We start from the raw sequence: 27885 nt of genomic DNA, 5'->3' as shown, positions 1-27885 counted from the left end.
CACCAATGATCGTTCAGTAGAATACAATGGAAAACCAACTGAAATGCTTTTACTTACACAAGCTCATCAAAAATTCAGCTTTTTAACCAAACAAATAAATTTTATGACCGTTTCTTACATGTTTGTCAAATCAACACCTTAAATGATAGAAACCACTGAGTGAAAAACTATGCCAGTAGAAACCATATCAATAATTCCCAATCACTCGGTGAAAACATGAATGAAAATGAATGAAAATGAATACACTTGAATGAAAATGAATAAAATTAGTAACATTGGCCAAAATTTCATTCGTATTCCGTTTTGGTTTTTACTTAAAAAGCGCTAAAATGTTTGATTTAAAAGTAATAATAAAAAGAAATACGCTGATTGCATTTTGATTGTATGTAGATTGCATCTTAACTGCATCTCGATTGCACTTCAGTTGTATATCGACTGCTATTTGATTACAATAAGGAAGCATCGCATTAGCATACTGATTGACACCCAATTAGTTTCAAGTTTTTATTTTCAAGTTATGGTTGCAACTAACTCAACAATAAAGGAGAAACAGACTAATTTATTAATTTATCCTCAAGGATAAGAAAATTTTTTCATGTCAACGTATTGTTCACCTCAAAGTGGTGTTTTTAATATTCGTTTTTAAATTATTTATCAAAAATCTGACAAGCAACGCTTGTATCTGTTAGAACGAAAATGTTAAAAGTGAATTACTTCGCTTATGGTTCCAACATGAACTCCAAACGCATGGAATCGAGAAATGCTACTTTTTATTCAAAAGTTTCAGCGACGTTGGACAATTACGAATTTGTCCTCAACTTCAAGCGGAACAATGGAACTGCTGCTGCAAACATTAGACCTAAAAATGGCTGCTGTGTGCATGGCGTACTCTACGAGTGTGAGCACGAAGCATTATTATTCCTTGACAAGTACGAAGGAGTTGATAAAAAGTGCTACATACGAGAGATTGTTTCCGTGATTTCATCAGGCGAGAAGGTTGACGCTTATACATATATTGCTTGTCCGCAGTCTTGTGACGATACCCTAAATACCGTTAGCAGCGTGTACCTGCAGCATATTTTGTGTGGAAAAGACTTGCTGCCAGCAAGTTACGTAAATTTCCTAAAATCATTTCAATCTTGGTGCGTTGATGTAAACGAACTTTAAAAAAAAGCCTTTTTTCTAATTTTGTCATCATCACCATCATCATCATCATCATCATCATCATCATCATCATCATCATCATCATCATCATCATCATCATCATCATCATCATCATCATCATCATCATCATCATCATCATCATCATCATCATCATCATCATCATCATCATCATCATCATCATCATCATCATCATCATCATCATCATCATCATCATCAATCATAAAAGATGATGCAAATGTTAGGGAAAAGATATCACCAAAAGAGAAAAATGTTAAGTATGATGATTTTTTTGTATCAAATATTTCTTTAAATCAAATTATACACTGCCACATCCTGTATTTTGTTTGAAATAGAGGACTGTTGTGTTTATAGTCATATTTTGTATGTAAAGCAGCTAAAACATATTTTACATGCTTTATAACCATTTTTGTTGACAAAGTTGTTAAAACTTTAAAATATTTGCCCGTACCGTGTATTCAGTGCTTGCGCTAGACTTTTTGTGATTTCCCCCCCCATCCCTCCAAAAAGGCAAATAAGCCACCCTCACCCAAGAAAAAAGGCAATGTGCGCCAACTCATCTATGGAATGCGAATTATTTCAAAACTTGTAAATTTAGTTGAAGATCCAAATTATCTAAACCTTTTCTTTTTGGGTGAGGGGAGGTGATGAGGGCCCTGGTGAGTAGTTTTAAAACAAACTTCACGATAAGTTTATCAAAACAAGAAAAGAAAATTCTTTACTTTGCTACGTTTTTATGATCAACTGTCTTGCCGCGTGCGGCTCTATTGACAGCATAGCTAAATTTGATAATCTGGCATTTTTCAGATTGTTAAAAAGTTTCATATTTCTAAAAATCCACGTGAAGTTCATGAGCATGATTTCTAGATTCATTTAATTTCTTAACTTTAGTTTCTGAACATAATTGTAGTTTTTGAGTTTACATAACAGTGATGCTAGTGATAAGGAAATAGCTCCACATGTGGCTCTCAAATCTACGTTCTTTGAAAACATTTACGAGCTGCACACATCATGCTTCATTCACCCTTCTTTCCTCCCACGTGGTTGATAATATCAACAAAATCAGAAAAGAAATCATTTTAAGAGTTTGCACTCGTGAAAGCAAAGTTATCAAAAGAGAAAATTGATGACTCAGCAAATAAAATAATTATAAAAACATTGAAACGGAAAAGAGAGTGTTTTTATGATCATCAAACGAAGTGCTCCACAGTTTTATTAATCTATCGGAAATATTGTATAACAAAATGGAGTTGAAATTAAATGCTCAAATTTCGTTTGGTTAAAAAAAAAAACCACTCAAAAGGTTAAATTCTCTTGAAGATATTTAGAGGTTATCAAAGTACGATAAATGATTTGTCTGCTTTTATGTGCTTCGTATTTCATATGTGTTATTATTTCCCGTTTTACATGTATATCATATTTTGTATGTTATTAGTTTTATATTCTTCGTAACGCATAGGTAACACAGTTTGTCAACTTTAACGAACAGAACAGTCCAGATGCACCTGAAAGGCCACGTTCATTAAAACGGTTTTAATTAAATTTTTTCATGTTTAGCAGTCTTTTCATTCGAATCTACAATCAGCTAGTTTCTCATAAAAACTAGTTTAAAGGCAAGTATATTCTCTTGGTTTTGTTTATGCTGCATTATATCAATCAAAAATTTCTTTCCAACCAACTACAATTCGTGGAAAATATTCAGAGCGACCATTCCGAGAGTAATGCTGAACTAGCGAATTTTCGGCCATGACCAATCATAAATTTGGATTTATGCAGAAGTCTGTGTACGAATAGTTAAGTCGAAGAAAATGTTTTTTTCTCTGCTAAAGAAAATCGCTCTCGTTGCGCTTTTTTAAAAAATATTGAAGGAATGACAGGGGAGTGCTATTACATAGTATTATGCAACAATACTATGCAATAAATAGCGCTAATAATAATACTACATAATACTTTCATTCTATTTCTGATTGTCAATTTTATTGTCTTTTCATCAGGGCGTATTTCACGTGATGATATTGTTTGTGTTTTGTAAGATTTTGTTATGTAAGCTGGGCAAACGCATTAAAGTGTTAATTTTAAACTTAAACCCAAATCTTACAGTATTCATTTTTTAGTTTACCTAAGTGTGTGTGTGCCTATATTAAAGTAATTAATAGACCGTTCAAAGTTACTTTACATTTAATTTGCAACAATTTGCCTGTTTTGTCAAATTAAATCCACTTTACATTTAATTTGCAACAATTTGCCTGTTTTATCAAATTAAATCTATTTATAATGTCAGAAAACCAAAAGCGAACATTCAGTATGAGCGGAGAGGACTTCCAAAAACACTGGATAAGGCCTGATCTCCCGTCAAAATGCACATGGGACCTAGGAGCGGATATAAAAAATTCTCCTCACCACCATATTTCCTTCGATCCGTAAGCTACCGCTCCTTTTTCTATTTCTATTTTAATCTTTTAAGTTTTAATCTTTTTAAATTAATACAATTATTTTTTACTTTATCTTAAGGTTATTTCTTGTTCTTTATTATAAAAATAAAAGTGCTCATAGTTTGAAACCCAAAGTATTCATAAAGGTAGTGCTTGGCAATTACATGTATCATTATACTAGTAAACAAATTATTATTAAAAGTGCTGATTCTTTTATTATATATAAAAAGTAATACAGATATGTGTGACCATGAAGTCTTAATTAAAAAACTAATATCTTTTAAAAGAAAGAACAGTGTAATTCACATGAACTTTACATCTAGCTGCTATGTATAAATATGTAATTGTATACTACATGTGTATGTACTACATGCTATAAAAGATTTATAATAATAGTTATGATAATAATAGTAATAAATAATAACAATAATAATAATGATAATAATAATAATAATAATAATAATAATAATAATAATAATAATAATAATAATAATAATAATAATAATAATAATAATAATAATAATAATGATAATAATAATGATAATAATAATGATAATGATAATGATAAAAACAATAATAATAATAATATAAATAATAATAATGATAACAATAGAAATAATAATGACAATGATAATAATTAATACTAATAAGGATAATAGTAATGATAAAATTAATTTTTATCTTTACTATTATCTATTAGTATCAATTATCATCATTTTTTTATTATTTTCCAATAATCTTTTCATTTTTTACTAGGCGAGAGGAGAAGATTTTACCAAACATTCTACACAAGATAGGAAACACACCTCTTGTTCGTTTAAATAGAATACCAAATGAAAATGGGGTTAAATGTGAAATGCGTAAGATTATTTTTGTAAATCATCAGGTTTTTCTACTTTTTCTACCCATCTGGTAGGAAAGTCAAATGAATTTTATGGAGTTGACAGATCTTTACCATAATTGTTAAATAAGTAGTCATGGTTGTGAAGATTATAGAAATGATAATAATGTTATATAATAATAATAAATATAAATATAATAATAATAATGGTTTTTGAGTTGATTAACCTTTCAAATTACTGCAGAAGAAAAGAATTTGATTTAAAAAATGTTTCTTTTTTCCAATGGCATTGAAAACTTTTGGTATTGAAAATTTTCGTGGTAATTTTTAAGTTTTTGATCTTTGAAAACAATAAAAATTTAGTTACTTTTTAAAAAGGGAAAATTTCTCAGGCTAAAAAAGTATTTGAATTAAAAACAAACATTTCTAAATTGGCAGTTATCTTATTTACTGAAAAAAAGCCAGAAATTATTGAACTATAAATTGTCAATCTCAAAAAGATATATAAATGTTGCTTATCTGGTTTCAAGAAAAAAGAGAGAGATATTTCAGTGTTCTTAGTTTTCTATTGAAATTCATAAGTCATGCAAATATAGAAGTCTGATTTTTATTTTATAAATTTTAGGCCATGTTATTATTAAAATATATAACATTTTTCATTTTCTTCTGTTTTAGTTGCAAAGTGTGAGTTTTTCAATGCAGGAGGTTCTCTCAAGGATCGAATTGGATATCGAATGGTTCTTGAAGCAGAGAGAGAAGGGAAAATAAAGCTGGGAGATACATTAATTGAGCCAACATCTGGCAATACTGGTTTAAAAACTATTATTATTATCTGGTGTTTTAACACATTATAAAAGGCATGGATTTTCTTTCATAACTTCCTAATTTGTATAATTTCCTTATCTAGGTATTGGAATAGCATTAGCTGCTGCAGTAAAAGGTTACAAATGTATCATTGTAATGCCAGAAAAAATGAGTTCTGAAAAGGTTTGTTTCACCGCAAAACGATTAAAAAACTTTTGAGTGAAAAAACATTAAAGCTAAAAAGAAGTTCTGCAGTCATTTTAAAGCAGAAACATTTAAAAAAATATTGAGCTGTTTCTTAGCACTAGAGCATTAATTTTATCAGTTTCTTGCTTAAGACAAAAATCTTTATTTTGCATTTCAATTTTAGCTTGTCTTTACAGTTGTTGCTATTTTTGATACTATTTATTTTACTTATTATTCATATTTCAGGTGAATACTTTGCGTGCACTTGGGGCAGAAATTGTTAGGACTCCAACAGCTGCTAGCTTTGATTCTCCAGGTATTCTATTGATTGATAAGTGCTCTAAATATTTTGTATAAATAATGGTATCTGAACAATAATGGCTATGTATAATTGATAAATACTAGTATCAATAAATTAAAAAGCTGTCAATTGAACCTAATTTTTTAGTCTAAGGGATCCTTAGTTGAGCATAAATATTTGTTAGTCAGTCATAATTTTTCCATGCTTTTTCTCATTCAAACTGAACAATATTCTAGAAACCTATTTTCCATTCCCTAATTTTTATGATTTTCATGCTATGTCATCACTTTTAATTTTAGAATAATATTTTAGAATCTCATATTGGTGTTGCTCAACGCTTACATAATGAAATAAAAGATTCTTACATACTTGACCAGGTATTGTTCTGTTATTTGCAATAATTCAATCAGTTATAATAATTTATTCAATTATAATTACTTAATTATAGTAATTAAATTTTAATGAGTAAAAAATTTTTGTTAAGATCTCAGTTGTTGTAATCTGTAATCTGTAGTTCTTTGTTTTTTTTACAAAAATCATTGATTATTAATCATAAATTATTTTAGTATCGAAATGCGGGTAACCCTCTTGCACATTATGACATTACTGCTGAAGAAATTTTATATCAGTGTGATGGTATAATTCCTGCTTATAACTTTAAATATACTATCATATATATATATATATATATATATATATATATATATATATATATATATATATATATCCTTATGATTTCTAAAAGTAAATCCAGCTATTTTCTTTAGTAGGCTATGTTTGGTTGAAATATTTTTATTTTGTTATAGAAGATGTGCACTGACTGTGTTTTCAAAAAAACTTTAAATACAAACTTCATATGTTATTTATGTTTTTATTTCTCATATTAGGTTATATCAGTTAAGAAAAATTTCATGGAATATTTAATAATTTTAAGGAAAAGTTGATATGGTTGTTATATCAGCTGGAACAGGTGGAACATTGACTGGTCTGTCAAGAAAGTTAAAAGAAAAATGTCCAAACATTAAAGTAATGTTTACATATGTTGTTTTATAGAATTTTACTTTAAACAATTTTTCTTCAAAGAAAAAATATTGTTTAAATCAATTTCAAATTTTAAAGCATTGTTAAAAAGTATTATGGATATTTCTAACTTTAATTCTATTTTTTCATGTGTGTGTGTGTTTGTTTAAGAAGATATTTAAATATTATATTTTGTAGTTCATTCCTTGTTTTTCTACATTATATAATGGTTTAGGTGATTGGTGTTGACCCATATGGATCTATCTTAGCTGAACCTAATGATCTCAATGTATCTGATACAACATTTTATGAGGTTTGGGTTGTAGTTTGTGGTTCTTACTTGGTGATAATTGAGAAATGCTATTAATTATTTAATTATCAATGTATTTTATAGGTTGAAGGAATTGGTTATGACTTTGTGCCTACAGTGTTAGATAGAAATCTTGTTGATAAATGGATCAAAACAAATGACAAAGAGTCCTTAAAAATGTCAAGAGCTCTTATTCGAAAGGAAGGTTTACTCTGTGGTATGTATGATTGTTAAATGATGAGGATAATCATTCTTCTTTAGATTTCAAATTCATATCAAAATTTTTGAACATCATTTTAAATGAAGAGTATTTTCAAACTAACATCTTTTAAAAAGCATTTTTAAATCACAAAATCAAAATCCTTCATGATGGTGTGATTCATCATGAATCTCATGTTTGAGAAGATATGTAACTTAAAAATGTTACAATTGCTGAATATGTAATGATAAGCGATAAGTTAAAACCTGATAGATATTACCTTGTTTTAATAGCCAAAATCTTTTCAAAGTTTAGTGAGTTTGTTTTCCTTTGTTTGAGATGGCAGTAAACTAGTGCTGTAAAAGTGTAGTAAAACATTTCAAATGATGTTAGTTATGTTAATCAAACAGGTGTAATTAATCTATATGATTTTTGATTCATTTTACAATAGAGTAATGCTTAAAGCTAGAAAAAATTGTTTTAAAGACTAACATAGTTGATGTGATAAAAGTTTACTCTGCAGAATTTAAATTTGTATTATAGATATCAGATATTTGCGATTATTCTCTTGCTTACTCTTCAGTCAGCTGTGCCAATAGATCCTTGTCTAAAAGATTCTTGAATTAGTTGCCATTTCTAGATTACAGGTGTGGAGTAATAGTTCTGCTGTACTGGCCACAATCACTGGCCACCTTTTTGAACTTGTAATGTAAATGAACTAATTTTGATAACTAAATTAGTATACTAATTTAGTATACTAAACTAAATTTAGTATTCATTACTAACATTAGTATACTAAACTAAATTGTCTTTATAACCTGAAAACGTATTCCCCATCAAATGATCATGTTCTTTAAATGCAGTTATTTTGGGAAAACTTTGGTAGCAGAAGGTTTTTGCATGCTTGCAAAAGTTTTTGATGCTGACTTCTAACTAGCTGTGTATTGCATGAATGGAAACTCTCCACTGTGAATATAGGCATACAAGGCTCCATATTGTATGAGATTTTCCAAATGTTGCATTTCATCCCATTACCAATAGACTCAGTATCACCATCAGTATGCCAAACTACTTGTCTGTCTAATGTTGACAACATCTGATTTATTGTTATAATTGTCAATTTTTGTACATTGTTAAAACAAGTTGCATTGTCAGTTACTGTGCTGAATATTTTATTGATTTCAACATGTTCATCATGAAATTTTAATTTGGTGGTTGGGACTGAACTGGGCAAAAATGAATAAATAATTAAAAAACATGCCTGGGCTCAAAAAAACAAAAAACTTCAAAAATCATTTACGTTATTATACTTAAATAGCTTAACAAAGTAAGAGCACTGCAATAAAAATGTTTTCAAAAATGATTAAAAATGTTTCATTATTTAGATATTAACATGATAATATAAAGGTCTATGAAGGAGATAAAATCTATTTTTTTGATGACTTTTTTATGAATGTGTGGAGACTTTTTTTATTGAAAAATGTGGAATCTGGTTTTTAAATAAGTTTTGATCTGTTTGCAGTAAACAAGAGTTTAAAAGAACTAAATTGAGAGGTTTATGTTTTAAGGGGGTTCTTCTGGCGCAGTTGTTTGGGCAGCATGTCAAGCTGCAACAAGCCTCAATGAAAATCAACGATGTGTGGTCATACTTCCAGACAGCATTAGAAATTACATGTGAGTCATAACTTGGTTTCTTCACTATTGATTTTTCTGAGTAAGTTCACTAGTTGTTGATGTTAACTTTTAGTTTTTAATTTTTTTTTTCTTTGTTCAAATCATTATTTTTGTTTCAATGATGTTATGAACAGTAGCTTATCACGTTATTTTATCTTTGCTGTCTTTACTTTTTTTTTATTTGGCTATGTGGATTTTTACCACAGTTACAAGTATTTTATATTAAGTTTATCTTTGCTAAATAGGACAAAGTTTTTAGAAGATACTTGGATGATTGAGCGTAACTTTATGGAATCAGACAATGGAGAGAATGAGAAAGTTTGGTATGATAAGCATAAGTTAAAATAAAAACTAAATGAATTATAAGTTATAAGAATTACACAAAAAACATTTTTTGATTTTTTGATTTATCTTTAATAAGTATAAAATGTAATTTTGAATTTAATAACTGGATTCCTCTTTGTACCTTGTATTTTCTTTGTCTCTTTGTTCCTCATTTATCCACTGGTTTAATAGATTGTTGTATATTATTTGGTAATAGCTTCCTTTAAGGTGGTGGAATGAGAAGGTCAACCGGTTGAGTTTGAAAACTCCTTTTACAATCTTGCCTACAATGACTTGTCAAGCAGCAATTGAGATAATGAACAAGTATGTTATATAAAGTTTAGATTTTTATTGGAGAAGAAAACTGCAAGCTTTTAAGCTGACATTGTTTTTTATAATTTAGAGAAACTTATGACCAATTACCAGTAGTTGATGAGGCTGGGTAGGAATATTATTTATTATATACAGTTACGCAGCACTCCAGCTTTCATGCTGATGTTCTATTGTTCCATTTTAGTTTTATTCAAGGTATGGTTACCTTAGGCAACATAATGGGGAAAATGGTGTCTGGTAAAATAACTCCAAAGTCACCCGTTGCTCAAACAATATACGACAAATTTAAAAAGGTACTGTTTTAAATTTGTAAATGATTTTTGACAAAGTATATAGTAAGAAACATAGTAAAAAAATTTTTATATATGTTTAAAGTGAAGAAAGTACAGCTTTGTATGATAGCTATAGTATCATGGCTGACAGCTATCATCAGTCATGAAATACAAAACAAAGATAAATGAAAACCGTTACAGAACTACAAAACTTACAGTGTTAAGAGTTTAGACATTAAATGAAACAAACGCTTAAAAGCTTGGGTCAAATTAGGAGAGAAGCTTAAAAGCTTGTGTCAAATTGGGAGAGAAGCTTAAAAACTTGTGTCGAATTGGGAGAGAAGAAGTTCATTTTTATGTCTACATTTGGAAATCATCTCGTTCTTTTTGTTAATTAAAGATTTCTCTTTTTTGACGTCAGAACTCCTACACCGTAAATTTTGTAATTTTGTAGCGGTTTTATCTTTGTTTTATACTTCTTGGCTGATGATAGCTGCATGAATCTTTTATTTGCTTGGTTTTAAGGTCTTGTTAAATCATTAAATAAAAAAATTGTTTAGTTTTTTAAATTTCACTGATCTCATTAAGGTATCTTTGCACACATCCCTCGGGGAGCTTTCTAGAATCCTTGATCATGAGTATTTTGCTTTGGTCGTCCACTCTCAATACCAATGTAAGTTAGACATTAATTGTCTTATTTTTGCATTTTTGAATTACAACTACTTATCTAAATCATCAATTATTTTTTATAATTTCAAAGTGACATCGTCAAGCTATAAATTATATTGAATTTTAATTATATGAAGTTATATTAAAAATATTCAATTAATTATATTAAATTATATCAAAAATGTTAAAATGATTATGTTAAATTATATTAAATTTTAACTATAACGTCTTTTATTTATTCTTCTTAGATTCTGATACAAACAAATCTACAAAAAAAGAGATCATCTTTGGAATCGTTACTCGTCTTGATCTGCTTAATTTCATAACAAATTCTCCGGAATCAGCTTCGTTGCAACATTAACGGTTTTATCATCATCGTGATGATCCATGTCCATCCAATGTCTGTTACTACGCAAGGAAGCTATCGTCAGATTTTTAGATATTTTATAGCAATAAGTAACTCTTTATAGCATTAATATATAATTTAAAAAGTGATCACGTGTTACTATTTCGCTTTGAAATTTTAATTTACTTATTTTTCATGTACGTTTTGCAAAATACAATTTGGAAGAAAATAAAAAATGATGTGACGCAGATCATAATTCTGTCCCCATCTAAGTGTCGCCTCAATAATGTATACAGTTCGTTGCACAACCCTTAAAAAGTATTGGAAAATTCTATTTATAAGATTATTAGCGAAAAATTAAACCCTTCTACAGTAACAAGCTGTCATTGTAACTTTCAACTGGCTTCTGCGATCAAGAAAGTCTTGAGAATGTTTTTAAAGAAGTACAAACTGGTTGGCGATTGCTTTATAAATCGAACTAAATCACCTTTCGATAAAAGTTCATTTTGAAATCCAATAATCCCTTAGAAGTGAGAATAAACAATGTAATTAAAACTTTTTTATATCACAGATATTTGAGCAACATTTTTTATATTGTAGACCTCTGATTGCAAATCTTTTCTTTCAGTCCTTCCTCTCTGGAGATATTGATTTACAGTATCTCTGCTGTCCCACAAACACAAGAAATAAGGGTACTTAATGAATCTTCCTTGCAGTTCAAGAGGAAAACCAAGTATCTTTAGATGTCCTCATACATCCCACTTGTAGTAATCAGTTGATCTTTTGCAGCAAAATCTTAGCATTCTTTAAGTCTTCTTTTAAGTTTATACTGTGTCCGACTGGTACAGATGGACTTTGTAGAGCTGTCAATAAATAGGTGCGATTGGTCAAGTGGATGTGAGATACCAATTGCTAAAAACAGTCCCATCACATCTAAACAGAGAGAGATTTGTCGGCTGTTAAGTACTGAGCATAGGATGTATGTCTCGTTTTTTTGAAACATTTGGTTTCAATAGCTTCCATTCTTTCAATCTAGATGTAAGAAGTTCTATACCAGCTTTTAGAAGATTCAAATCTCTAACTAAATCGTCTAGTTCGTGTTGGTTTGGAAAGTGAGATTCACCAGATTGTCAAGCTCCACCTTCTTGCTCCTTCATATAATCATCCTTATCCAAAATCTCCATATTGATTTGATCTGTATTTGCTGGAGCTGGAATAAGCATAGGTTCATCATGTGGTACCGGTGCAATAAAAGATTGTATGTTAAGATAGATTTACTTCTTTAATTAACTTTGTTTTAACTTCTTGTCCTTAGCCGTCTTACAACCACAAACGTCCACCATGCAAAATTAACAGTCATTCAAGCATCTTCTAGCTCAAATTCTGGGTGAATGCAAATGGCATCTTTTTCTTGGTGCCTCTTAACGATTTTTCCAATGTTGATTTACAAAAGCCACAGAGAACGTTGTTGGTCCCCAATAAAATTCCCAAAATACTTCTCGTAAACCTGGCAATACTTTTTATTCCTTAAAACTGCATATTTCACTTGAGCAGGTCCAATATAACATCCACAAACGTAGCAGAAGCAGTTCGCTGGTAATTTGAAATCTCTAGAAGCCATTACAAATTAGAAATTTAACAACTTTTTAGTTCCTTAAAAAAAAAAGAAAGAAAAAGTAGTCACTATATAATTAAAATAAAGAGAAAAAACTCATTCCCTTGGGACAAGCTAAACGCCTAAAGCAATATAAAAATGAACTTCACCATTAAAGTTACCATGGTTGAATTATGAAAAAAACATTAAGTAAAAAATTGAAACAAACTTTTGTTGCCTAGTGTTTTGAGACATGATAACGCACGAAGATTTTAAATTAAATCGGTATGAATATTTTATTCACATGATAAAAAAAAAGGAACAAAAGACTATAAAAGACTATAAAAGACTATAAAAGACTATAAAAGACTATAAAAGACTATAAAAGACTATAAAAGACTATAAAAGACTATAAAAGACTATAAAAAGACTTAGAGAGTTCGATATCGAAACAAATTCGTTTATTGTTGAGCTGCAAATGAAAAGAAGATGAATTTAATTGAACCGAGTCTCTGGGAAAAAATTACCTGCCAACATTGAATCTAAAATATTATAGGACGCTCTCTTTGGATCACAAGGTTTAATTTAATAAAGTTATTAATAGTAACTAGGATGCAACTACTCGATGACATATGCTTCAAAACACTATAAAGCAATCTGCTTGAATTACATGGGTAAATAAGATGAAGCTATCAAAGTTTACTGAAAAGTTAAAAGCATTTTTTGAAGTTATTCAGAAATTAAAAAAAAAGCTCTGGGGAGCAATCATTCGACAACTTTAACTACAAAACATATCTCCGCCTGAATCATTTGCGTAAACTTGATGACGTTTTTGATGATTATTCCAAGGTTAAAAGCATGAGCACAAAACTTTCTAGGAGGGGGACACCAGTTGACTACAAACCTTATACCATAAATATATAAAACATATGTTTTATGTTTTACATATCTATGCCTTATACATTATTTTGCAACGTTCACGTGGGTAAGTTAAAATTTCTATTCATGAATTTAAAAATTCCAGTTTACATTTGGGAAGTTTCCAGTTTACATTTGGGAAATTTCGTGACGAAATATACTCATGGTAGTTATAAAACAGTTCTAAATGTTGGCTGTCACCATTTGTACCACTCAACGACTAATTCAGCATATCACAGTTACTAAAACTCCAACAGATCCAAAACATCTGAGCTGAGTTCTTACAAAAATTATTCTGCTTAAATATTGTTCACTTGGGAGTTTAAAAAAGAAAAGAACTTAATCAAGAGTCCGAATGGGAATGAGCGTTTAAGTTTACTGACAAAGTGATTGACATGATGGTTGACAAATGAACTTAAACATTTTGCATCACGCTAAAATGGTGCTTTTTCGATCATTTTGACGAAAAGTGTTGTGGTCTGTTCTTCTAAGAACATTTGTGATATACCTAATGCGACAAAACTATTATAAAACTATTATAATACCCTATAATAAAATATGTTTTAGCAATAAAACAAAAACTAAATTGATTTAAATAATTTTAATAGAAACTAAAAAAATATTTATTGTAAAAACTATTAATAATATAAACTATAATATTTCCAAAATTAAATCTTGTTTCTTAAAAAAATGAAAGTTATTTAAAAATTGTGATTTTAGGAAGCGCCAAAAGTATTCGTACGTCTCAAAGTTTTATGAAGTATATCCGAGTTATTTGTTTTATATTTAGTTAATATTTAGTGCAAAGTCGATAAACATCAATTTTTTTCTTGCAAGCGACGAGGAATACTATCAATTAAGTTTTGTAAATGATTTTGAGGAATATTATGCCTAGCTTCCTGCAAAGCTAAAAAGAAGTTTTGGTTGTTGGTGTGCGCTCATTCCTATTAACTTTGTCATCCAAATAATACTACAAATTTTCAATCGGATTGATATCCGAACTTGGAGCAGGTTACTCCAATAATTTTATTTCATTTTCTTCGACATATACTTTGGCAATCCCACTGGTATGTTTCAGATCATTGTCTTTTGGAAGACAAATTGATCCTGCAATACTAATTTTTTGATGAAGGGGGTTGTTTCATAAAATATTTGCATATCAAGTTACCAACTCCATTAAAACTGAAACAGCTCCAAACAAGTACATTACCACCTTCGTGTTTGACGCTTTTAGAGTTTTTTTGTCCGAGGGTTTTCCTTTTCTTTTTCATATATTTGGTCTTTTTTTTTTGGGAATTCTTTACTTTGAATTTACTTTCATCAGACCATAAAACTGATTTACAAAAATCTCGTGGCTTTGAAAAGTACTTTTTGCAAAGGAGAAGCGTTTTGTTTTTATTTTTCTTGAAATGAAAGGTTTTTTTAAGACACGGGATACATAAAACCTTGCAGAGCGAAGTCTACGATGCATTTTCGTTCAGAAACATTCACGCTTAGTTTCTCTTTAACAGCTCTGGCAGAAAAACAGGCTCTCGCTTTACTTCTCGTATAATACACGGTCGTTTAGACTTTAGAAATAAATGGAAAGTTATTATACGCAAGCGCAGTAGAGTTAAAAATAATTTACAATTTTAAAAATGGCTACGGATGCAAAACTTATCATTGACAACGAGTAATTTGTTTAATTTTAGATAATTAAATAGGTTTTTAACTAGTTTTTTCATGAAATTATTTTGAAAATAACTTGCAGCTGTACGAAAAAATTTTTCAAATAAAATACAAGACCTCTGAATGTGAATAATATCTACTTTCAGCTAAAGCAACTTTAGTGTTTTTGTTTACAATTTTTAAACCTTTTTTAAAATATTTTTGAGCGTAGAAATTTTTTAATTTAAATTTATTTAGCAAGATGAACCTTTTATCTTTTTTGCATTTTTTGCTTATATGAGGATTCAATTTTTTTTGCAGGGTTAAAATAAAATCTTAATCGTTAACTTTTTGTAACCTGTTGCTATGGTACTCTTTTCCGATGTGACTATATATATATATATATATATATATATATATATATATATATATATATATATATATATATATATATATATATATATATATATATATATATATATATATATATATATATATATATATATATATATATATATATATATATATATATATATATATATATATATATATATATATATATATATATATATATATATATATATATATATATATATATAGTATAAACCCTTATCTATTTTTTTTTAAACCTTCTGAAGGAGTTAAACAGACTGTCAAAGAACAAAAAACTAGATAAATGTTTGACTCTTTTATTACTGCTCTCTTCTTTAAGAATATTGAGCACTCTATTTGTAAAATACACTAACATTGTTAGTGAATTCGACAAATAGAGTGCTCAATATTCTTAAAGAAGAGAGCATAATATTGTTATATGTTAGTAACATAATATTGTATAATATTTTAAAACATAATGTAGTTATATGTTAATAACATAATATATATATATATATATATATATATATATATATATATATATATATATATATATATATATATATATATATATATATATATATTCATAATTTATATACATAAAAAATATATATAATGTATATATACATAATTTATGTATATATACATAATATGTTATGTATATATACATATTTATATACATAAAATTTATATATATATATATATATATATATATATATATATATATATATATATATATATATATATATATATATATATATATATATATATATATATGAGACAGTGGCCTTATTCTTCACAAAAATATTAATTAACAAATTATATTCAGATTATAATAATGTAAACTAAGGTCTAGCTTTATTTGTATCTTTGTAACATTTATAACATATAGAAAGAGTGCTCTGATAGGAGCAGGTAAAATCCTTATTTTTTTAAATTCTGTAACCGTTTGCATAGCAGTATATTGGTTAAGGTATTTTACCTAAACATGCATATTGGTTAAGGTATTTTACCTAAACATGCACTGATTTTAAATTGTCATTTTTGGATTCTTTCTTGTTTCAGAACCTTAAACCTTCAAACCTTTTTTGAGTGGCGCTCAAAAAATGTCTTTGGCCCACTACATGATGACTTGACCCTGGTTAATGGCACCCAGTGTAGTGCAAATGACAACTGTAAATATCTGAAAGTTATAGGGTATTTTGATTGTTCTAATGATAGAAATAAGATTTTGCAATATCCGCATAAATGTTGATGTATTAAATTAGTATAAAATTGAATTTTTATTTATTTATGCCTAGAAACTAAATGATGGAAGAAGAAAGCGTGTTAGAATAGGTTTCCATTTAGTACAGAGACAAAGGGCAGTTGATGTTTTTCTTGAAAGCACATTGTTTATTGTACAATAACATTTTTTTACACATTTTTGGAGGATGGATAAATTCCAAATCTGTCATTTCAACATGAAACAGCTTCTCTAATTTTACTTTAAGAATTTCTCCTATAAAATAATGCTTTTTACCAAGTAACTGTCCACAAACTCTGCAAAGGAGTTTAATATTTTTGTTGTGAAGTTCCATTTTATCTAATATTAGACTATTTAAAAAATGGTATATATATACAATTACATAATTTTTTTTTTTGACAAATCCTTGTAATTCATTCATATTTATCAACCAATTCCTATATATTTATACTCTTTTCGAAATCTCTTTCTCTATTTCTCTTTATAAATATATATATATATATATTTTAAAAGTTATATATATATAGTCACATCGGAAAAGAGTACCATAGCAACAGGTTACAAAAAGTTAACGATTAAGATTTTATTTTAATCCTGCAAAAAAAATTGAATCCTCATATAAGCAAAAAATGCAAAATAGATAAAAGGTTCATCTTGCTGAATAAATAAAAATTTAAAAATTTCTACGCTCAAAATTTTTTTAAAAAAGGTTTAAAGATTATAAACAAAAACAGTAAAAGTAGCTTTAGCTGAAAGTAGATTTTATTCACATTCAGAGGTTTTGTATTTTAATTAAAACATTTCTTAGTACAGGTGAAAGTTATTTTCACAATAATTTTATTTAAAAAATAGTTAAAAGCCTATTTAATTATCTAAAATTAAACAAGTTACTCGTTGTCAATGATATGTTTCGCATCCGTAGCCATTTTTAAAGTTTTAAATTATTTTTAACTCTACTGCGCATGCGTATAATAACTTTCCTCTTACAAACGACCGTGAATAAAGTTTATCTTCTCTAGATGTTGTTTTTGGTGGACGGCCTGAACGGCCCTTTGTTTTGCACACTTTCAGTTTTTTTATAATTTTGTATTATTGATTCGACCGTTGCCTTGCTTTTATTAAATTTTTCTGTAGTTTTTCTATACCCGAAGCCTCTTTCCTGATCATCAACAATCATTTGCCGTACCTCAAGACCAATTTCATGGACTTTAGGCAAACTTAGGTTCTTTGGAAAACTTTTGATATAAAACAAAAGAAGTATTTTTTTCAAATATTTATTAAAATACTTTTAATATTTACAGCACTATATAAAGTCAATAGGTCTGAATACTTATGTCGTATATAAAGTTGCTGCTTTTATGTTATATGAAGTACTATACTAAATATAGTAAAATAATATACTAAATATAATCAAACATAATAACCCAACATCATAATTACCAACACAAAATTGTTTGTAGAAAAAAACTGCCTGGGTGCGTATTCACCAAACATTTTTTTTTTTTGCGCAAGTTCAAAACTGTAAAAGTCGTATTCACCAAATTTGCGCAGTTGTGCTTCAAAAAAACTTTCGTGAGTTTTTAAGTAAGTTCAGCGCAACTTATACGCAACCCAAACTTTACGGAAATGCTGCGAAATTTTGGTGAATACTAAATAGTAACATGCACTTACCTGACGGGGAAGTAACCTTAGTTGAGCTGTGCAAAAGCTACGAAAGTTTGGTGAATACGCACCCTGATTCTTACGGTATACATAATTTGCTTAAACGAGATTCTTCGTATTGTTTTATATTTATGTTGGTAAAGTTGACGTAAAAATGGTCTTGTAAAGTCATTCTTTTTTATTATCATGTTTACACATATTCATTTTTTTATAGCAATAAAAAATAAACACGTTAGGGTATGAAAACAATTTTTAGTAATATGCTAGGGGTATGAATAATTTTATCGCGTATAAAAACTCGATGCGTTGCACTCGAAAGTTGGTTCTGAAAATGAAATTTTTACAAATGCAATCTTTGAATAGGATTCACCTATTTTTTGCTTGCGTTATACGTGATTACGTGATTGTTTGTAATGTAATGCCGGACCATAAATGAGGTGGTGTATTTCTTAGAAGCCAAAATTGAAAATGCTTTTTATCATCTTCCCAAAACTGTTACTTTGGCGTTTAAACTTTTGAGGTGAGAACTTGTGTTTTAAAGATGAATATTAAACCTTATAAGCCGAACATAAATTGTATAAAACACTGAAAATACTTTGTGCAAAAGAGGCACCAACGGCTTCTAAAAAGCAGGTACTTTAACTGAGGGTGAACTAATTATTCTCAGACCTCATCCAGCTTAACTTAAGTATATGGTGATTGATTGAAAGAATGTTAGTAACCACTAGACAAAAAAAACTCGCTGAAGTAGAGGGGGGTCTTACATGAATGATAAAAGTTTGCCGTAAATATTCAAGAATTTAACTTGTGAAGCGCCTGTTTACCAATAGAAAGCGAATAATCTTCATAAACTAGCATGCAACTCTTTTGGGTATTTGTAGGTTTGTAAAAGTTTTCTTGTTGTATTATTTAATGGCTTTTCCAAACATTATTTAAGTAATAATGTTAGAGCTTTGATGAGCTCATTAAAGCTAATAAATCCCTTATGAGCATGGTTTATTTCCTTTCGCAGTCATTTTAATAAAGCACTTTTCGTTAAGAAATTTTCTTACTTTGTCAGCGCTGAATATGGACATATACACATTTATTTTGCCTGTTGTGGAAATCAATCAACGTTATGATATGGATTCAGAAAACTGTGTTTTATTCAATTTCAAAAAAAACCTTCACCAAACAGTATAATAATTTTATAGTTTGCATGAGTTAAATAAAGATAAAAATCCCTCTCGATCACGTTTTGTTTCCTATAGCAGTCGCTTTAATGAAGCACTTTAATCAAATCTATAACTGACTTTGTCAAAGCTAAAAATTGACTTTTTTTACACATATTTTGCGTGTTAGAAAAAATATATCAGTATTTTGATATGGATTCAGAAAAGTTGATTCCGTTCCATTTTCAAAAAAAACTGCCTGGCATCAAATTGCATGACATTTTTGAAATTTGCTAAAATCCATTGAAACAGTAAATAATGAAACTGTAGTACAAAATAAGTTTTTAATTTTGCTTCTCTACTTATGTGTATTTTTTCACCAAAACCGTAAGTGTTTTACACTGAATCCAAGAGCAAATGACTCCTGTGTATTGTGATCTAATGGTTGCTTATGCAAAAAACTTCAAAACAAAAACTCAGTTTGGGGTAGAGCTTAGAGCCAGATCAAAAAGCTTATCTGATTTAGTTTGTTAATACTGAAAGATGTCAAGATTTATTTTTGCTATAACAGCCAAAAGTCAATAAAAGTAGTTCGCTGATCAAACAGCATGATCGAGTTACAAAAAAACAAAAAAGGAAGCCCTTACAAAATAACTTTAACATGAAAATATAAAACAACGTTAAACGATCAAACGACGTTACATAAACGTTGAACATCAAGAAGGTGATCGAGTTAATATATAGAGTTATCAATATATGTGGAAACATAAATGGCTTCTCAAAAAGTGAGTTTTTTAACATATTTTTCCTCCATTTGCTTGGTCTGGATGAAAAACTTCTGTTCATATAGTTAGTTTCCTTTAACAAATCGTGTTTTCCTTCTGAAACAATTTTTCAACAAATCTTTCGTAACGACAAACTTTTCGTAATTGCGGATTGAGGTGCACATTTTTTCACCAAAAACATTAAGCAAAAAGGACTTAGTCATTCGAGCTTAGAAACGTTAGAAATCTTCACTATGAATTTAACAACTTTGAAATATATTTGGCTAACTTGCTTACTACTTTTTCGTTGCCCATCGCTTTTACTTGATAAATGGCTGATTGACTGAAGAACTGAAAGCATTTGTTAATCAAAGATAATTTGCAGTTGCTGAAAATATCACATGATTGGTCGCAAGTGGTCTTACATTAGAAAAATGGTGTTCATGAATTGGTAATTAGCTCTGAGATGGTTTTGTTTGTTTTGTTTTGTTTGAGATGTCGAGGTCTGTGTTTCTGATTGTTGAAAAGCCCATTTTGGTGGTTTTGACGCAGGTCGCATGATTTTATTGGTAGATGAGGTCCATGACACCACAAAGTTAATTTATGAGATGTTGTTTATTTGAGCTTAATTCGTCTACTTAACCTGCTCTGTATCTCAAAATGTTTGTAAAAGGTCTCTTTGAACAGATGGAATAGAATTAAACACACGCTCAAAAAATGAATTCATTTATATAACTTAAAAAATTTCATAGAAAGCTTGAAACTTTTTGACGTTGAGTTTTAAAAATTAAATGTATTAAATAAAGTAAACGTCAAAAAGATAAATTGCAATCTTCATCTCTTAATCTTAATAAGATAATTGTAGGTGGTATCCAGCCATTATTTTGGTGAAAAATGAAAAAAAAATGAAAAATTTGAAAAAATGTTATTTAGACAATTGAACTTTGTAGAAAAAACTATTTTGGACAAAAATTAGATAAAGCAACTGCAAATGGTTATTGTTCTGGTGGTTTTTAATGAGTTATCTGAGTAGTGTACATGATTTATAATTTTAAAATTGATTTTTCTCAAAATTTTGTTTTTTTTTATAATAAGCCGTAGGAAAACAATGATATCTTAATAAAAAAAGATTATTTTAGCTTCAAATTTTCAGTTCATCATTAATGTTTTGAGTGCCTGAACCTAAAAAAAAAATTAAAAAAAATTAAACTTACCTACAAATATCAAATGAGTAATTTATTGCTAAAAATAGTTTTTTACACAATTAAGTCTGCCATTTTTGATCATTTAAATTTTTTCAAAAAATTTTTGGTTCAGGCACAAGCTACAGTAGTATACTTGCATTTTTCAAAATTTTCAACCTTTTACATTGATGTAGTCTTAAGATATTTATGTTCTTGAAACGTTAACTTTTTCACCTTTTTTTGCTGAGTCAGCAATTTTTTTTTTTTCAAATTAAAAATTTTTTTGCAATACGTTTTAGATTTTTATCTATTATGCTAGTAATTCATCAAAGGTATTTATTATGTGTAAATATAAGAAAATAGAAGTAATGGCTGGATACCACCTTAACTAAATCTATTTGGAATTTTATTTATATATTAACATATCAATACTCAACACAACATTTTTTATATTAATTTATATCAGTATATTTTCATTATTAGATTGTTATTTCGATATGAATGTTGTTACCCTATCATTAAAGTATAATTAACTATTATGTTCAGGTAATGTAATAAAAGTAATATTATTGTAATAATTCTATGATTGTAATAAACAAATTATAATCTTTTTGGTATAGCATAAAAGTTTTTTTCAATTTCTTTTAATGAACATTTGTTTGTCGTTCACTTGTCTTCATTTTTATCCACGTTTTGATTTTATTTGCAATCAGGATCACTCCTTCTAAGTCAAGAAAATCGATTCATTTTACTTTTAACGTATGAGAGCTGTTTTTGTTTTAGGAATGTTGACCGCAGAAAAAAAAAATGTCTGAGGAGAGAGAAAACGAGTTTGATGAGATCGAAGGTAGACATTTTATTAGAGGTTTCTTTTTAAAAGCAACATCAATATCTTTGTTTTTCACCTTATTCGCTTTTAGTTGAACGGCTACCAAAAGATGTGTTTGAAACTCTGGCTGATAAATTGACATATAGCTACCCCAGATTTGCTCGCTTACTTTCGATCAGAGAAACAGAGCTCGGTCAAATAAATGAGGATTTCTCAAACACATACGAGCGAACGTTTCAAATGTTAAACAGTTTGAGAAGAGACAATCCTAACAAAACCTGGCGCGATTTGAAAAACGTATTAAATTTTATCAAAAGAAAGGACCTAGTAAAGGAATGCGAAAGAAGTATGCAATAATATTATTAGCATTTAACTCATATGTTCTCTTCACTGTTTTTAAGACATACCGGCAGTGCGTTGTTAAAAACAATATTTTAACAAGAATGCATTACCATTTTTTTTTAACGAATTGACAAAATATGCCTTGCGTTATACGGGATTGTTGAGCTAAATATGAATTGAAACATGTTGCAGTAATACAAAAAATAATATTAATGTTTACTTGAAATTTAATTGCTTAGCGAGTTTTTGTTCAGCCCTTTTTTTTCTTCAGAAATAGTACCTAGATATGCTACGTTTGGAGTTCAGAAACCATTATCAACATTTTTTGGACGGGATAAAGAGCTTTATCAAGTTCATGAAGATTTGAACAAATTACAGGAGTCAGGAAAACTGTTTCTGGTTTTAACAGGAATGTCAGGAATCGGAAAAACTCAACTTGCTCGAAAATATGCTTCAGTCTATTATAAATGCTACGACAACATAGTCTGGCTAGACGCAGCGAACGGCAAAATACGCATGTCTATGATCAATCTCAGCGAACAACTGGGATTATCTACAACAAACTCCAAGAGAGATACACTCAGCCTCAAAACCATAGCAGCCAAACTTCATAACTACTACAAAACAGGAAAAACATTATACATTTTCGACAACGTCGACGACGGAAGTGCAAAAAAGTTTACGAAATACGTTTCTAACCTGCCTAACTCATTCACTTTGGTGACATCGCAATGGAGAGGTTGGACAATTAATGCATTGAAAATGGATATAGAAGCTTTCTCTCTGCAAGACGCATTATGCTTCGTGGACAAAAATATCAATACAGAAAACAAAGAAACACTAAAAGAATTGGCCGAAACTCTAAGATATCACCCGTTCGCTCTTCATCAATCTATTATCTACATAAACAACACACACATCTCCTCAAAAGAGTATATAGAAATATATCAATCTAGTCCAGTACCTGTACTTGAGGAGTTTACTGCCGAAGCGGAAACGAAGTCAGTTGTGACAACCATAAACATAGTTTTGAATAAATTACAAACAAACAAAGAGTTCTTAACATTAGATGTTTTAAATTGTTTGTCGTATTGCGACGGAAAAAGCATAACACCAGAGTTTATAAACCAACTTTCAAATTTCATTGGCGAAAAAAGTTCTTACCAAATAAAACATGCCATTGCAGTCATGATGAACTTTTCTCTTATTAACCAAGAGAGCGATCTCGATAAATATACACATCGCAAGTTTTCCATGCACGAACTTACTCAGTTAGCATGTGAAACATTTCAAAAACAGCAAAACATTTCTTCAAAACATTTTAAAATTTTAACCGATTTCATAAAACAAGAATTATCAGGCATGACATTGGACGAACATTTCGGTACAGAACACTTTGACTATGGATTCCACTGGTATAAACATTTTATTCACGCGTTTATAAAAAAAGAACAAGAAGTGTGTGAGGAATTTAAAAACATTGCGAAAAGGGTTCATAACTTAATGCGTACAAAAGGCCTTTTCCAATATGATCTCCGATTTTTAAAAGGCGTTGAAGTTATTAAAGCCGAATCTCTAGGAATCAAGCACCAGTCAACGTTGAATACAAAACACCTAAGAGCGCAGGCTTTGGATGATATAGGTAGAAATGAAGAAGCTATTGAAATTTATTCAGAAGTTGAAAGTATTGAAACAAAAGTTCTGGGGAAAAAAAATGAATTGACTTTAACTACAAAACATAATAAAGCATGTTGTATGAGAAAGATGGGTAAATATGATGAAGCCTTTGAATATTTAATCGATGTTGAAAAATTAAAAACAAATGTTCTTGGGACCAACCATCCTCTGACTTTAGCTACAAAATTTGAGAGAGCAAACTGCATGTTTGACATGGGTAAATATGAAAATGCCTATGATGTTTATTCAGAAGTTGAAAAATGTTTTAAAGAAAAACTGGGGAGCAATCATCCTTCGACTTTAACTACAAAACACAATAGAGCGAATTGCTTGTGTCAAATGGGTAAATACGAGTTAGCTAATGAAATTCTCTCCGAAGTTGAAAAAACTCAAACAGAAGTTCTGGGGAGCAATCATCTTTCGACTTTAAGTACAAAACACAATAGAGCGAATTGCTTGCGTGAAATGGGTAAATACGAATTAGCTAATGAAATTCTCTCCGAAGTTGAAAATACTGACACAGAAGTTCTGGGGACCAATCATCTTTCGACTTTAACTACAAAACACAATAGAGCGAATTGCTTGCGTGAAATGGGTAAATACGAGTTAGCTAATGAAATTCTCTCCGAAGTTGAAAAAACTCAAACAGAAGTTCTGGGGAGCAATCATCTTTCGACTTTAACTACAAAACACAATAGAGCGAATTGCTTGCGTGAAATGGGTAAATACGAGTTAGCTAATGAAATTCTCTCCGAAGTTGAAAAAACTCAAACAGAAGTTCTGGGGAGCAATCATCTTTCGACTTTAAATACGAAACATAGTAAAGCAATCTGCTTGCGTGAAATGGGTAAATACGAGTTAGCTAATGAAATTCTCTCCGAAGTTGAAAATACTAAAACAGAAGTTCTGGGGAGCAATCATCTTTCGACTTTAAATACGAAACATAGTAAAGCAATCTGCTTGCGTGAAATGGGTAAATACGAATTAGCTAATGAAATTCTCTCCGAAGTTGAAAATACTAAAACAGAAGTTCTGGGGAGCAATTATCTTTCGACTTTAAATACGAAACATAGTAAAGCAATCTGCTTGCGTGAAATGGGTAAATACGAGTTAGCTAATGAAATTCTCTCCGAAATTGAAAATACTAAAACAGAAGTTCTGGGGAGCAATCATCTTTCGACTTTAACTACAAAACATAATAGAGCGAATTGCTTGCGTGAAATGGGTAAATACGAGTTAGCTAATGAAATTCTCTCCGAAGTTGAAAAAACTCAAACAGAAGTTCTGGGGAGCAATCATCTTTCGACTTTAAATACGAAACATAGTAAAGCAATCTGCTTGCGTGAAATGGGTAAATACGAGTTAGCTAATGAAATTCTCTCCGAAGTTGAAAATACTAAAACAGAAGTTCTGGGGAGCAATCATCTTTCGACTTTAAATACGAAACATAGTAAAGCAATCTGCTTGCGTGAAATGGGTAAATACGAATTAGCTAATGAAATTCTCTCCGAAGTTGAAAATACTAAAACAGAAGTTCTGGGGAGCAATTATCTTTCGACTTTAAATACGAAACATAGTAAAGCAATCTGCTTGCGTGAAATGGGTAAATACGAGTTAGCTAATGAAATTCTCTCCGAAGTTGAAAATACTAAAACAGAAGTTCTGGGGAGCAATCATCTTTCGACTTTAAATACGAAACATAGTAAAGCAATCTGCTTGCGTGAAATGGGTAAATACGAGTTAGCTAATGAAATTCTCTCCGAAGTTGAAAAAACTGAAACAGAAGTTCTGGGGAGCAATCATCCTTCGGCTTTAACTACAAAACACAATAGAGCGAATTGCTTGCGTGAAATGGGTAAATACGAGTTAGCTAATGAAATTCTCTCCGAAGTTGAAAAAACTCAAACAGAAGTTCTGGGGAGCAATCATCTTTCGACTTTAAATACGAAACATAGTAAAGCAATCTGCTTGCGTGAAATGGGTAAATACGAGTTAGCTAATGAAATTCTCTCCGAAGTTGAAAAAACTCAAACAGAAGTTCTGGGGAGCAATCATCCGTCCACTTTAACTACAAAACACTATACAGCAGTTTGTTTACATCATATGGGTAAATACGATGAAGCTTTTGAAATTTTTTCTAAAGTTGAAACTGTTCTATCTAAGGTTCTGGGAAGTAACCACCCATTGACTTTAACTACAAAACAGAGTAGAGCACTCTGCTTGGATCACATGGGTAAATATGACGAAGCATTTGACATCTACACTAACGTTGAAAATATTCAAACCGAAGTTTTGGGTAGAAATCACCCCTCAACTCTGACTACAAAATATAACATAGCACTCTGCCTGGCTCACATGGGTAAATATGATCAAGCTTTTAAAACTTATACCATGGTTGAAGGTATTCAAACTAAAGTTCTGGGTAGCCTTCACTCATCAACTTTGACTACAAATTATAATAGACTATTTTGCCTGGATCTTATGACTGAGAGTGATTTGGATATTTCTCTGAGGTTGATAAAATGAGTGAAATAAGAGTTCAAGGAAGCGATCACCCGTTGACTTTAGCTACAAAACTTCCCTTACAAGAAAAATGTAAATTGCAAAGATCACGATCAAAAGATGAACTATGATGAGTTTAAGCTTTTGAGTTTGGTTAACAGATCAAGTTAGATAGTTTGAAACTTTAATACTTGCTTCTCCAAGTTTCCTCAAGCAGGAACATCAGTGATCATGTTAGACTTTAGATATTAGTTAACTTAAGCTATTAAATCGTTTTATTATAAAAGAGCTATGCCTTGAGCTTTTTTTTATTCTACTGTAATTTAAATGAAGCTAAGATATAGATTCAGAAATGTTTATTTCGGTTATTTTTAAAGAAGTATCTTGCTACAGTCAGCATAAAGTTTCTGAAACTTGCTAAAACCTACGATTACAGAAGTTGATAACAACTTTTATCAACAATTAAGTTCTTTAAGAAAACTCTCTCATTGATTAGAAATGAAAGAGAATAGTACTTCGAATGCCGTTTTTCCTATTGCAAATGAAACTACAAGTTATAAGAGCATAATGACCCGTGAATTCAATCAGGTACAACTCAAAAAGAAGTTTAAAACCACCTTCCAACCTGGTTTTTCAAAAGACTTCCACTTCAAGTATGGGTTTTAGGACTGCAGTATGTTTTCACATTTTGCACGCCACATTTAATTATTACATCTACACATTAGGGTGTTTCAAAAAAAACGTCATGTCTGAAAAAAAATAAGAGCCCTAGCTTATCATCTGCCCAGGCCATGATTTAGTCTTAAGATTTTTGAAAATCCTAAGGGTCCCTCCAGGGGGTAAAAGTGGCAATTTTTATAGCGTTTTGTACCATTTTTAAAAGAGTTTGGAGGAAGTCTTAACATTAAAATTTTCAAATTTTTTTTTCATATTTCTGTTTTTAAAGACCTAGTTAGTCTAAATAAAACGGGCTCAATTCTCAAAAAAAAATTTCTAAAAACTGTTTTAAAAAACCCCAAAATCCATAAATATATAACAAAAACCCCAAAATCCATAAACATATAACAAAAACCCCAAAATCCATAAATATATAACAAAAACAAA

General features: G+C 29.6%; 2 protein-coding genes across 5 annotated transcripts; both read left to right on the top strand.

Annotated features, from left to right (window-relative positions):
• The first annotated feature begins 2359 nt into the window (after positions 1-2359).
• On the top strand, positions 2360-11137 carry LOC145181132 (cystathionine beta-synthase-like protein). Of its 3 annotated transcripts, XM_090073649.1 has the most exons (18): positions 2360-2521; positions 2642-3602; positions 4371-4474; positions 5131-5265; positions 5363-5442; positions 5692-5761; positions 6059-6123; positions 6313-6382; positions 6681-6772; positions 7002-7079; positions 7161-7293; positions 8844-8949; positions 9195-9272; positions 9502-9597; positions 9677-9715; positions 9791-9899; positions 10467-10551; positions 10796-11137. In XM_090073649.1, exons 2-18 carry the CDS (start codon positions 3457-3459, stop codon positions 10906-10908), a joined length of 1599 nt encoding a protein of 532 aa, XP_089929775.1. In that variant the 5' UTR covers positions 2360-2521; positions 2642-3456; the 3' UTR covers positions 10909-11137. The 3 variants fall into 3 exon arrangements, with proteins under 3 accessions (XP_089929775.1, XP_089929776.1, XP_089929777.1); XM_090073650.1 differs by lacking the exon at positions 2360-2521 and having other exon boundaries at positions 3357-3602; positions 6046-6123; XM_090073651.1 differs by lacking the exons at positions 2360-2521; positions 2642-3602; positions 4371-4474; ... (2 more) ...; positions 5692-5761; positions 6059-6123 and having other exon boundaries at positions 6634-6772.
• Positions 11138-20084: 8947 nt separating this feature from the next.
• LOC149877287 (uncharacterized) lies at positions 20085-27140 on the top strand. Of its 2 annotated transcripts, XM_090074327.1 has the most exons (5): positions 20109-20268; positions 21915-21977; positions 22215-22278; positions 22352-22606; positions 22874-27140. In XM_090074327.1, exons 3-5 carry the CDS (start codon positions 22239-22241, stop codon positions 26803-26805), a joined length of 4227 nt encoding a protein of 1408 aa, XP_089930453.1. In that variant the 5' UTR covers positions 20109-20268; positions 21915-21977; positions 22215-22238; the 3' UTR covers positions 26806-27140. The 2 variants fall into 2 exon arrangements, with proteins under 2 accessions (XP_089930454.1, XP_089930453.1); XM_090074328.1 differs by lacking the exon at positions 21915-21977 and having other exon boundaries at positions 20085-20268.
• The last annotated feature ends 745 nt before the right edge of the window (positions 27141-27885 follow it).

This window comes from Hydra viridissima, unplaced genomic scaffold (genome assembly GCF_058129835.1).
Source record: "Hydra viridissima isolate aposymbiotic clone 2 unplaced genomic scaffold, HvirCarnegie_v1 scaffold_16, whole genome shotgun sequence".
NCBI lineage: Eukaryota > Metazoa > Cnidaria > Hydrozoa > Anthoathecata > Hydridae > Hydra > Hydra viridissima.
The sequence above is the reverse complement of the archived record's forward strand: the minus strand, read 5'-3'. Positions and strand labels throughout refer to the sequence as shown.